Source organism: Rhamphochromis longiceps, linkage group LG22 (assembly GCF_057381845.1).
Source record: "Rhamphochromis longiceps isolate RC_006_pf linkage group LG22, R_longiceps_female_GT1.1, whole genome shotgun sequence".
Taxonomy (NCBI): domain Eukaryota; kingdom Metazoa; phylum Chordata; class Actinopteri; order Cichliformes; family Cichlidae; genus Rhamphochromis; species Rhamphochromis longiceps.
Window position 1 is genome coordinate 28,112,429 of NC_140577.1, and position 12,790 is coordinate 28,125,218.

A 12,790-nucleotide genomic window follows, 5' to 3' on the forward strand; every position below is an offset into this window, starting at 1 on the left:
TGAAAAGATGACGTTGTAGTAGGAGTGCTGCTTCCTTTCTACACACGTTAGACCAGTATTGCTGTTGGGGTAGCTAATAATTGCCCCCAGCCTGGTATGTCTACTATAAATATGAAGGATGATGTGATTCGGAGTCTTTGACAATGAGGTTGCTGAATGGGTAGTTGACAAAAAATGTACAAATAAGCAGTTTACTTTATCCTCAACTTATAGGCTGTATTGGGATTTGGACAGAGTGCGTTTATCTCTTAAAGCTCCAGACTACACAAGCATTTTCATAACCAATTCTCAGCATATGATAAAACCACAACTGGAAAAATTATATACAAGCATCTGCACTGGGAAAAAACCAGCAGTTAAAAAAAGAGTCCACCCCTGCAGAGCTGCATCATTTCAACCAGGCATTTAAGAGAATTATAAGTTGTTTGGATCCCATCTAAATGCTGCTACATGGGTACATAAATTGACATAAAAACCTACACATTTAAAAATATTTTCCACAGTCTATCAAGGGGCTGGCATCAACATGAGAAAGCTGAATTTCTCTCAAACCAATTGTGGACTTTTATTTTATTTTCCCCCTCAAAATTACAAATGCTGTTTGAGGCCTTCCAGAGTATTATAGTATATATGGAATTCATATAAAGACATTTGTGGCTCCAGAGGAAACTGCATGAAGTGTGTATGATCAGCTGGAACTGAAGTCAGTTCGTGTGCAGTGAGAAAAATGTGAGCTTACTCAAATCTCTGTAGCTGATTGTGATCTGAGCCTCGGAGCTGTCGCCTACATTGAAGTATTTGCATAACACCCGATTCTGTATGTTGAGCAAATTATACCAAGTTTTCTAAACATCCATCGTGGGTCTGAGAATATTATTAAAGGTCAAGTGTAAAGGATCAATGATAATATAGTGTATATTTCCATTTTACAGTTACATTTTTTGGGGAAAAATAGATATTGTTTCTATACTTTAGTGGATGCTTGTCAATCAGCCTATTAACAGTGACAGTGATCTGTTTTGAACACACAAACACAAAGATGTTAGGCAACAGATCCTTTAAGTCCTGTAAGTCATGCGGTGGGGTCTCCATGAATCGGCCTTATTTGACCAGCACATCCCACAGCTGCTCGATTGGATTGAGTTCTGGGGAATTTGGAGGTCAAATCAATGCAAAGTCATTGTTTAGCTCCTCAAACCATTTCTGAACCATTGTTGCTTTGTAGCATTAGGTCTGCTGAATAGGCCGCATCCATCAGGGAACACTGTTTCAATGAAAGGCTGTGCATGGTGTGACATAATGCTTAGGTAGATGGTACGTGTCAAAGTAACATCCACATGGATGGCAGGACCAGAGGTTTCCCAGCAGAACATTGCCCAAAGCATCACACTGCCACCGCCTTTCTTTCTTCCATTGCTCTGTGGGCCAGTTCTGATGTTCACGTACCCATTGTTGGTGCTTTCAGCAGTGGACACACTGACTGTGTGTGTCTGTGCAGCCATGCACAACAAACTCTGATGCTCTGTGTGTTCTGCCACATTTCTATCACTTGGACATTTCTTGGACTCCTTTGATAGATACTGACCACTGCAGGGACAGTCTGTCCTTTGTCAAACTCACTCAAATCCCTAAACTTGGCCCATTTTTCCAGCTTATAACACGTCAACTTTCACTTCCTCCCTAATTCATACAGGTGCCACGGTGAAGAAATAAACAGTGTTATTTACTTCACCTGTTGGTGGTATATGTACACTGTGCACTTGTTCAGAATAGTGTTAGCTAAACTTATACCCACACACTCTTGTTACAGTTTATTAACTCTCTCTATAAACTGCTAGAGAATCCTCTGAGGAATCCCACAGCTGTCCAGTTCTAATTTCAGTTTTTCCTCAGTGTCTGGATGTGCTGTGGAGGTCACAAAAGGGGGCTGTGGGTTGTTTCATCATTCTGCTTTATCCACAGTTAGGTCTGGCAGGAAGTCAAGACTTTTTTTGCAGGTCATCCCAGTATGGGGCCACTAAAGTGTAATGGCACACAGCCATCTCACTATTGCTCTCCCACACTATTGATCTGTTTTATTTCGAGATGCTGCTGTATAGCAAAGATACTAGAGCTAAAGCGTTATTTTCTCTTATCACACTCACAGTTTAGTGGAAACAAAATTGTTGAGGAAAAAATCCAAGTATTTGGTAAAGTGTGAACCATGTGCTTAAGGCGGGCTGCGTTATATCATGCCTCGGTTGTTTCAATACAGGCAGGAAGGCAAATGAAATTAGAAAGCAATGGAAAACAAACAGAATGAAAATATTGAAGGTTACCACTTTATTTATATATTTTTTACATGTTAGGATCACTGGTGGGAGCATGTTAGTCGATGGTGCTGTTTGGATGGGGTCTTTACATTGTGAGGACTTTGGGTGACATCTGCCTTGTGTTGACACTGCAGGCTTTGGCACCTTAAAACCAGATTTTAGCTGAAATGAAACAACATTTGAAGAGCCATGAGCCAGTCTAGTTACATTGTTGGCCTAGTTTTGTTTTTATATTCATTCATGGCATTTCTGTATTCTCTCTTATACAAGAGAGCCTCTCACATCTAATGTGATACTTATATGAAGCGCTAAAGAGCACGCTCTTATTTCCACTCGTATTCTGACGTGTAGCAATAGGTGGAATTGTTAAATGTCTCAAAAGGTTTGAATGATCATCTTAACCTGTGCATCCCCCTTTTGAGTGCAGCTGAAAGTGAAGAATAAGGATGCAAAACAATGGCAACCTTGGGTGCTGCTCTGCACACAGTGAGCCAGCAGAGTACAGCAAGAAGAGGAAAACACAGAGATTGAATCAAGGGCGAAAAGGGAGAGAAGTATTATTTTGGTAAACATAAGTCACGTAGCCACCAGTCGGGAATTAAAGCGAACGCTTTGGATGAGTAATGCTGCTGCTGCTGTGGTCGTGGTGCTCAGCGATGAGTGCGTACAGGCTGGAAGCAGCCCTCGGTAAGGTGTCCCGAGTGGAGACGAGTCAATATTTTTCTACCAAGCTCATAAACTGCAACATAACCCCCAATCTTTCTGCTACAGGCTGCTGCTGCGGGGTTGAGCAAGTCTGCTTGTTTAGGGTGAAGCTTCTTAAATCTGCTTCTGTTAACTGTTAATAATTACATACAGTGTTGGGTTTTGAGGAGAGGGGACAGATGGACAGCGATTACTCAGATCTTTTAGAAACATGTTGCAATGAGAGCAAATTTATAGCCGAGTAAATTTGCCTTCGCAAACTTATTAGACTGCATATGTTGCCACAGGACGGCCCGAAATCAGCAGACTTGTAGATGTACTGGCCTCCTGCTCCAACATGATTAACGTGGAAGTGTTTTATGTCACCTGAAGTAAGCGGGTTCCTATCATCTTTTCGTTGTAGCAGATGGAATATTTGATGGAAAGACGAGAGATATCAAATGAGCCGTTGTTATGGGGATAATTCTAAAAGGGGCAGATGGCTTTGGGGAATATCACAGGCTGGTGGGTTATTTTTAGACTTACTGCAGCACACCTCAACCTTTCAAAGCACATCCTCCGCCTCCGTTGGAGCATTCATCAAATGACCCTGCCTTGCTAGCGGCCGCTGGCCGGGATGAGCTGTTAAACTCTGCTGACCTGGTCATCTGGGCCAGAGCACAACTCTTTGTTAATGTTAATCCTGCTGGATAAATCACTGTCGGTGTAGTAAGCCTCACCAGTAAGCCTGGTTTTACTTTACACGAGGTCTTTTGGTCGTGAGCAGGTCAGAGAAATCACTGTTGATTGTTCTTGATTTTAGCGATTTGTAGTGTACTATTTATTATTCAGATATGGAGTTAGCTTTAATAATTACTAGCATTACTGTAAGCCTCTTCTCTTGACGCCATTGCTTTTCTTGCACCACAAAGGCATGCACGCTCATTGTCGACATATCGCTGATGTAATCAGTTTTCTGCGGCGTTAACGCTCCGTGTTTAACGAGCATTTCCTACACGCAGTGTGATGAACGTGACATCTGTATTTGTTTGGCTCTAACTCATCCTCTTCTCGCTGTTGCTGCACAGTATTTGAGAGTGAATCTTAATGAGCTGTATTGACACCCGCGGTGACGCACGTTATAGTCTAGTAAACACTGGCAAATCACCCGGTGTCGGTCGTCATCCTTATCTTCACCTGCGCTCCTACTTCAAGGGTGACAGAGACACTGCGAGGGGCGGAGAGGCTTGTTTAATCCGAGTTGTGTTTTGATCGGTGGCTTTCATACTCGCAGGAGAAAGTGTCGTCTCTCTCTCTCTGTTTCCTTCCTGGTTGCTGTGGCGACGCCTGCTGCAGCGCTTCACTTCTGCCAACTCCAGCAGCATCTGGGCAGAAGTGTGTGTGAGTGCGTTACACATATTATGTAACAAGTTAGCACAGGCACCAAATTAATAAACAGATCAATTTCTCTCGTTCCTTGGAGTTTATTAATGAACCCGTCACAACCCAACAAATCAATACATTAAAAATGAGCTGAGTTCTCTCCCAAGTCAGTTCTTAGAAAACACACACATCCCCTGTGATGCACCTGTTGCTCCTGCAGCACTTGTTGGAGCAGCATTTGGATATTTAATCCTCCTTCATGCTGACTTTTACCTAATCTGTGTTTTGTGGCGTCTTTCGCTTGCGTAATTCCCTCAGCTGGCCAAACTGCTCTATGGCTCATTTACCACCTCATTTTCTTTGCTGCTACCCAACCCTCGTCCTCCTGCCTGGTCTGACGTGAAGTTCAGATGAGGATATTTATTTCACATTTTTTCTAGGATCTGAGAGCTAAGCAATAGTTTGGTTTATCGCTTTCCAGCCACAGATCATTGTAATTGAAGTTTTATTAGAAACAAAAACAGGATTTGTGGAAGCACAAGCACGACCTTACTATTTAAAGAGACGATAATGAACATTTTTCTGCTTAACAGGGAACAGACAGTTTTTTAAAGGGTTAAAAATAACAGTTACTGAAAGTTGTCCGAAACTTGTAAACTTTGGGTTTCATATTAAATCAGCGTTTTAAGTTTCTCACTTTGAAATATCAGAGATGAGACCTTAAGCTAACATTAGCTGAAGAAGCTGCAGTGTAGAGCTAAGACTATACGCATTAACAAATCACATCTCCTCTTAAGCTTTGGTAAATAATTTCAGACACAATCATAAATCTTACTGATAACAAAAGGTATCATTTAAAGTGTACTTGGCGTAGACTTTGCCTGGAAAATTTGAAGCTGTGCATATAGATTTGATTGAATGACTGTGTAGATACTAGAGATGGCACGATACCACTTTTTTTTATGTCCGATACCGAGATCATAAATTTGGATATCTGCCGATACCGATATGAATCCGATATAGTGTTTTTTAATCAACAAAACTGTTTTTTAAATATCTTGCTGCATTTTGTATAAGTTCATACTCAAGTTTAAAACAACAACTACACTAAAGCTATTCTGTTATACCTGTATGCAAAAAAAAAATATTTCATAGTACAGCAATACTGATCAATCTAATAAACTTAAACCTACACCATCCTCCCTATTCTGGTATTTTAAAGAGTACTTAGCATAAATATTAAGCAACCTAACTAATAGGGTTCCAACTCCCAGCAACAACAAAAATAAATAAATAAAAAATAGGGAACCACCCCTCACGCTCCACCTCATGATGCTTAATCGCCGTAATCAACCTTAATTTGATGCAGTGTGAAAAAAAATGCACAGAAATCAATTATTTTTCAAGAAATATTAAATAGATTCAACATCTTTCTTCAACAAAATTGCAGACTGCACAGATGGTACCTTCCCAAAGGAAAAAGTACTATAGCTTACTAGGGTATATATATTAGACTTAATAGTTACTATATACAATAATGGACTTCTATTCATTTTACATCAAATTAAAACTTTGGGTGTCAGATAATTATTTATTAAAAGCTCGACATTTTAAATGAGAATAAGAAAGAAAAGTATGTCTTTGTGCCCCCTTTTCCCTGTTAATGCCCTATCGGCCCCCCTGGCTAAACTTTGCTAGATCCGCCCCTGCACAGTTACCAGCCGTCAGCTACGTAGAAAAAGATCCTGGAGTAGAAAGTAATATTAAATACATTCTAACAACAGCTGATCAAGCTTAAACGTGCTGCTGTTGTTCAGCTGCTGGTTTCCTCTTTCTGGTGCAAAGTGGGCCAAAAACAAACTAGAGACACGGACTCGCGACAGAAAAGCCGATCAGCTGATCGTTAAGCAGTTTCATGATTGAAGTAGCAGCAGGAGAGGCAGTCGTTTGTTAAGCTTAACGCAGGAATGCTTTACAAACATTCAGAGATGGACTTACACACTTGCTTTACTTCTCTCGGGGATAACTTTGTCGGAGATGAAATGCCGGGTTGCTAGCGAAGCTCCAAATGCTATCCAGACCACCAACAGGTCCCGCATGCCACAGCCACTCTATCACGTGATGCATACTGCTCCGACGTGCTAACGTTCTGAGGTGAGTTACGGCCTGTTGCAAGTTTTGTGAGGTGCTTTCGTGATATTTAATGGATCGGATTACATTTTTTATTTTTCTCCGATATCCGATCCAGTAATTTAGGTCAGTATCGGACCGATACCGATACGTAATATCGGATCGGTCCATCTCTAGTAGATACACAAAAAAACTCAACTTTAATCAGATTTTCATTACAAACGTGTTCTCCTTAACTTGTTCTGGATTATTTTTTTCCCATTTAAAGCCTGTGAGATGAAACTCATGCTTATTCAGCCTTCATAAAACCTCGATGCAGAACTTAACAGAAGGCTTTGGAGATAAACTGCGCACCGTGGTTCTCTCAGTTCTGCACAACAACAAGAAGAACACGGCAGATGCTTTTCAAAAGCTGGAGGGACTCGTAGACGTTTACAGATGCGCCTAGTGAGCCATAGCCAGTCAGAGACCTTGATCTCTCCCGTCTTGGCTGGCTTTTACTTTGCTTGTATGTGCTAATTTACCAATTTGATGAAATCCTTTTTATATAATCATAGGTAATTGCATCTATTTCTAACTCTTGTGGAATTTTCCCCTTAGCAGTGGCCCTCTTTTTCTTCCCACTTGTTGTTTTTCTGCGTTGGTTATCTAAGTCAGAAGATTGCCTCTGTGCTGATATGCAATCGAGGATGGCAGAGTAGAGAAACTGCAGCAAGTGTTCAGGCTGTGGGTGTGTGTGTGACAGAGCTGCGCGTGTGTGGGAGTTCATCAGCTCATTACAGACTAACCATCCTCTTTTGTTCGCTTTTAATGTGAAAGAATTTGTTTCCAGTTTTAGAGTCAATGTAGGCTACCTATAATTTGCACATCTCCTAGCAACAAGACTTTGAACAAACTAAATATAACTACTTGCAAAGGTGTCACTATAGGCTGAGCGCTTCTGGCTATGAAAGAGTTATGTTTTGTGCGTGTGTTTATGGATGGGTGTGTGCACGCACATCACCAGAGGTCTTCCAGTAAGAGCAAAAGTCCGTAATTTTCCAAATGCTCTTCACAACAGCGTGAGGTGATTACAGTGTTGGAATAACAGCAAGCAAGTCAAGTAGATCTCTGCTGTACATTGTAGGAAAACTTGATCATGTGCACGTCCACATGGCTAAACCTACTTAGTTTTGACACAATGTAATAAGTATTTGCAGGAAGAGGCCTGTATAGAGACAATGAGCGGATCACAGAGCTGCAGTTTCTGCTAAGTGAGTTCGTGTACTGGAAAAGGCAAAGTAGTTTGACTACCGGGAAATGCATTATTTATACATGCACATAGCTATCAAATTAATATTGGTGGGACAGTGCATGTAATGGGGGTTAAATGCACGCAGAACACATTGCAGTTCGAGCTCAGTTGCTTGAGCGGCCACAAAATGATCCGGGTTTAGAGCAGGAATGGATCACTGTGCTGTTAAAGAAGTCAACACTTTCTTTTCTAAAGAAAGAAATATCTGCTGCTGTGAATAAAAACAATAAGTACTCGAAACAAAACAAACTTCTTTTTATTCTAGACTACAAAGGTACAAAAAGTGTGGAAGAAGCCTCGAGCTAAATTTAGTAAAAACTGGAAAATCTACAATATTGCAAAAAATAAACAAAGACAGTTGATGATATTATCTTCATAATCCAGCCTTACTCTCAGGGCTATATTAAAGTTAAATAATAATAATATAATCATAATGGGATTTTTAATTGATTGCATTGAGATCTTGGACGTCCACTTTAAGCTCTTAAGACCCAAAGTCTTTCATGGCATGCATTTTTAATTTCTCTTGGTTATTTGGGCTGATTGGGACCTTTATTAATGCAAAAACAAAGAATTATGTAATTTATTTTAACCTGATATGCATTTTAGCTACAAAAATTCTTTTCTTTGCAGGATATTGCACTGTTATGTGGATTGTTTATTCCAATCCTGGTCCAATATCAGCAGAGTAGCGCAGCATTTTTCAGAATAATCATTACAACATATGACAATCTTGCCCACTTACAGCGTTCTTTCTTTTTATTTTGCCAAATTTTTGTACTTAAAATTATAAAATTTCAATTTTTTTTCAATAACAAGAGTTTCACATTGTATGTTGAGTCCAAATGTCAAAGACGGGTGAAGCAAAACATGATGAGCAAGGGCTGGAACTAAACCAGAGAGGGAGAAGTGTCTACTGAGGTCATAGATCCGAGGAGGACGATGTTGCACCAGCGGCAGCGAGCTCAGCTCTTTCATCTGCCTGTCACACAGACTGAGCCGCTCTGACTCAGTGTTTATCACAGCCGCAGGTGTGACACTAGAAAGTATATGACAAGTGGTTTTCACGTGTGCGTGTGTGTGTGTGCGTGCACTGCTGTTACTCTCAGAGGAGTCATTACTCAGGTGATCTTTTCGGGAGCCCCTGAACTCCCACGTTTGAAGTCGATCTTCTTCTTAGCCTGCCCGGAGCGTGTAGGCGCTCAGTTCACTGAGCTCATTGTTCAAAACAAATCGTTGTGTCTCCCCCTGCACCTTAGCCAAATAGGGAACACATCAGGACTCAGTGGCCAACCTTTAGAGGAATTGAACTGAACTCACTCAGTGTGGATTTATTTCTTTTGCGGTTGTCACAGTGTGTGTGTGTGTGTGTGTGTGTGTGTGTGTGTGTGTGTGTGTGTGTGTCCATACTGATCCTTTCTGTCGTCCTCGTTCTGTTTTGTTTCAAGATGTGTTGGTGAATAAGAAACCGTGTGACTGCGATGTCATCGCCGACTGTAAAGTGGGGGATGCTGTGAGCCTGGAAGTAAAACTGACCAATCGCAGCAAGAATTCAGTGGGGCCCCTGGCTCTGAACGTGGTGCCATATCAGGACTATCAGAATGGAGTCCAGAACTACGATCTGGAGGACGGAGTCACCTTCATCGGCTCCAACACCTTCTACATTGATACGGTCGGTCAGAGCCACAGTTCTATATTCATGTTGTTTCCCAGCAAAGACCTGAGATATGCAAATACAAATCTATTCTTAATGGTGATAGGTCGTTGCAGCAGAGGTCACATATACTCAATTGTAACACAGTCACATCACAGGAGTTTAAGCTGATATTGTAATGGGCTCAGTAATTCCTAACTAAGGTAATTGCATTTTTTAAGCTCATAATTTCTGGAAAGAGGCATAGTTTAGTCTTCTTAGTTTAGTTTTCCATATATGCTGCACATCTGGGAACGGCAGAGACAGACGTGACTTTTGTGTTGATCGATTGCACAAGTCACTGTCAGTTACTTTAAATAGAATTGAGTGGCTAAGTAGACGCAGAGGAAAACACACTGGAAAGTCTAAAGGTTCTACTTTTCTTAGCAAAACAACCCTAACGCCTCAAAAGACGGCATGGTCCTTTTACTCTCATCGTAAAAAATTTCTATTGGCTCTGAAGAGATCCTCAGAGTCAGTATTTGTATATAACCGCTTCTCATTTCTGATGTTAAACAAGCTGCAGGCTGTTGAACAGGATTCGTCTTGTGCCAGAACAAAGAGTTTTAAAAGCACATGAAAGAATACTTGAATTCTTCGCTTTCATGAATGTGCAGAACTGCTTAATTCTGGCAGTCGTTCTCAGCTGAACGAGAACTTGTCTGCTCTTCATCATCAAAGCGAGGTGACCACTAACAGTTCTTACTGCTGTGTCTCTTTTCTGTCACCAGGTTAAACCCAACGAAAGTACTGTATGTGAGGGTGCCCTGCTTTTCCTTTACACCGGAGATTTCTACCTTAGTATCAAATTCCAGGACGACAGCGCTGGACGAGAGCTTCCTTTGGCCTGGTTCACTCTGCCCAGCGTCCACATCAGAGCGCTCGACACTCCACCACAGGCCGGGGCCTGAGGACTTCAAGGTCATAGACCTGACCAAGAGATCGGGCGTTTTGTTGCTGTTATATGTAAATACAGTAGCATTATAATGAATTGACATGTGAATATCATTTTGGTAAATGTTTCTGCATTTGTATAGTTAACACAACCTGTGTGCTTGGGGTGAATAAAAACAAAACACACAATTTGCAAATTTGCGCGGGGTAATGTCAGGTGAAATGAAATTCTCCATCCTTTCTGAGCGCAGCCATTTAGTGCAATCAAAGCAGGGAGACAAAGTAAATCGGCTCGTTTCCTGGTTAAGACAGCACAGCAATTCACACTGTTAACCAGCAGCAACACATGTTAACAATGTTGATCACTGAGGAAGCAAGCTAGCTAGCCTCAGATACAGGAAGTCATCTTATTAGCTGTGCAGCAGCATCTGATTTTGTGTAGCCCTGATTTGTCAGACTGTGGATTGCTCTGTGTTACACATACTGTGTGGTTGGTTGTCAGTTGTAAGTCAAGGGGGAATAAGTGTGCTCATGTTTTCATATTGTCTGAAAAATCAAGCTGGTTTGTTAAGTGGGTGCATGCGAACCAAAGTTAGCCTGCTTTTTTAGCCCATAGGGGTCAACTGGGGGATATTTGGACCAACACTTCCTGTTCTGTACCAGCCTCAGTTTTAACAAAGGCTGATGCATTAAAGAAGGCTGATAAAATATAATATGAAAACCTGAGCACACTTATATCTGAGCATTGCCAGCGGTTTCAAGATCCACCATTTACTTGCACACAACCACAGTCTGCTCACAAAGCCTGCTGTTCCTGGCCTGCACATTCAGCATATTCACAGGAGACATGGCTGCTATATGAGAAGAAGGTGACCTTGAACAAAAGTTTAAGTTAAGAATGGTTTTGATTTTCTCACCTCATATACTGGCTGGTTAGAAGCAGCCTGCTGGATAAGCCACAGAAAGGTAGCGCAAGACTCAACAAGGACGTGCAAAACGATGCTAGTGCTTTTTTAGTTGTTATTACTACAGTGCCAAATTCTGGGTTTAGCCAAGAGTGAACACTGAAACTGTTTCCACTGCTGTATGGACTTACCTCAGCCTGTATCAGTACACTGAATTATGGATTTGAGTCTCTTAGATTAGGCCTGTTGTGTGTGACTTATGATAGCTGTAAATATATGTTAAAAGAAGACTGCTATTGTTCATTTGGGCATCATTAAAGTTTTCATTTGTCTATCCAAGCCATTAAATATTCGTGCTTCATTTATCGTGCCCACTGAAGTGACCTTTACTATAACCGCTTTTTGCGGACGCTCGATTCTGACATTTACATTCTTCAAAATCCATAAACTGCACTTTGAGTTATACACAGTATATTTATAGCCTGTGATTGAGTAGCAGCTACACTGAGACTTACCACAGTGTACACATCTGTGTTTTAATGCTCATTGATGCACTGGGAGTTACCTAGTGCACCCACAGCACTGCTAATAGAGTCCATTTGAAATCTGTTTTCCAGTAACAGTTGAATTTCTGCAACCTTTCAGGTTACTACAGGTCCCAGCGGAGTCTGAAAAAAAGGCTAATAACAAGCTCTCCCACCACCTGACACTGAAACTGTACCATGAAAGAGTTTGTATTCATATAAAGTTGTAGACAGTAAAAATGCAGGTTTTATAGATGTATTTCAATGGACTTCTTTTTGTTTTAGTGCTGTGATGTTTTCTCCTGCATACAATGCAAACAGTTCCAAACTCATGCCCCCGGTACTGATGAGTTTATCTATGCATTTATTTGTTAGACTATTAATAGATTCTGCGCATGAGCGCCTATCAGCTCAATGTGCAACTCATTTAAAAATGAACTGTAGCTCTGGGTGGGTCCTCCTGCATTCATATGGTAAAAACATATTTTCTCTTAAACACAGTTGTTGATATCAAAGTGTGCACCCTGAGCTTCGGGCCGACAGACGGTGCAGTACACTCTCACTTTCAAATGTGCTGGACCTGAAAATCAACCTAAATAACAAAGCAAAGGTAGCAATTAAACATATCCTACTGACTTTAAGTAATTTTGATTACATGTCAATCTTTTCCTTAATAATTAATTATTTGAATAACTAATAATACTTATTTAGCTTAAAATAGCTTAATTCCCCATGTAATTAAATGGAATTTCAGTGTATTGTATTTGAAGTGACAATGTAAGTATATTTACTAATACTTAGACAGTAGAATAAGAAGGTAACAGGTCAGGTTTTTAAAACAACCATACTGTAAATAAATACAAGCAGTGCATAAGTAATTTTTCAGTACTTTTTGGGACAGAGGCTGTATTATGGAGTGTCTTAACCTTGGCTTTGTTGCATCTTTATTCTCCTACATTGTTATTTAATAT

The 12,790-nt window shown here is 40.7% G+C and overlaps 1 protein-coding gene across 3 annotated transcripts in view; it reads left to right on the forward strand.

The window, feature by feature from the left end:
* The window catches only part of trappc9 (trafficking protein particle complex subunit 9), a 241,521-nt gene extending 230,530 nt beyond the window's left edge, over positions 1–10,991 (forward strand). For all 3 annotated transcript variants that reach the window (XM_085395522.1, XM_085395524.1, XM_085395523.1), the window contains 2 exons: positions 9,252–9,475; positions 10,228–10,991. In XM_085395522.1, the coding sequence (XP_085251648.1) occupies positions 9,252–9,475; positions 10,228–10,407 (404 nt within the window). In that variant the 3' untranslated portion in view covers positions 10,408–10,991. The remainder of the gene's footprint in view (positions 1–9,251; positions 9,476–10,227) is intronic.
* The last annotated feature ends 1,799 nt before the right edge of the window (positions 10,992–12,790 follow it).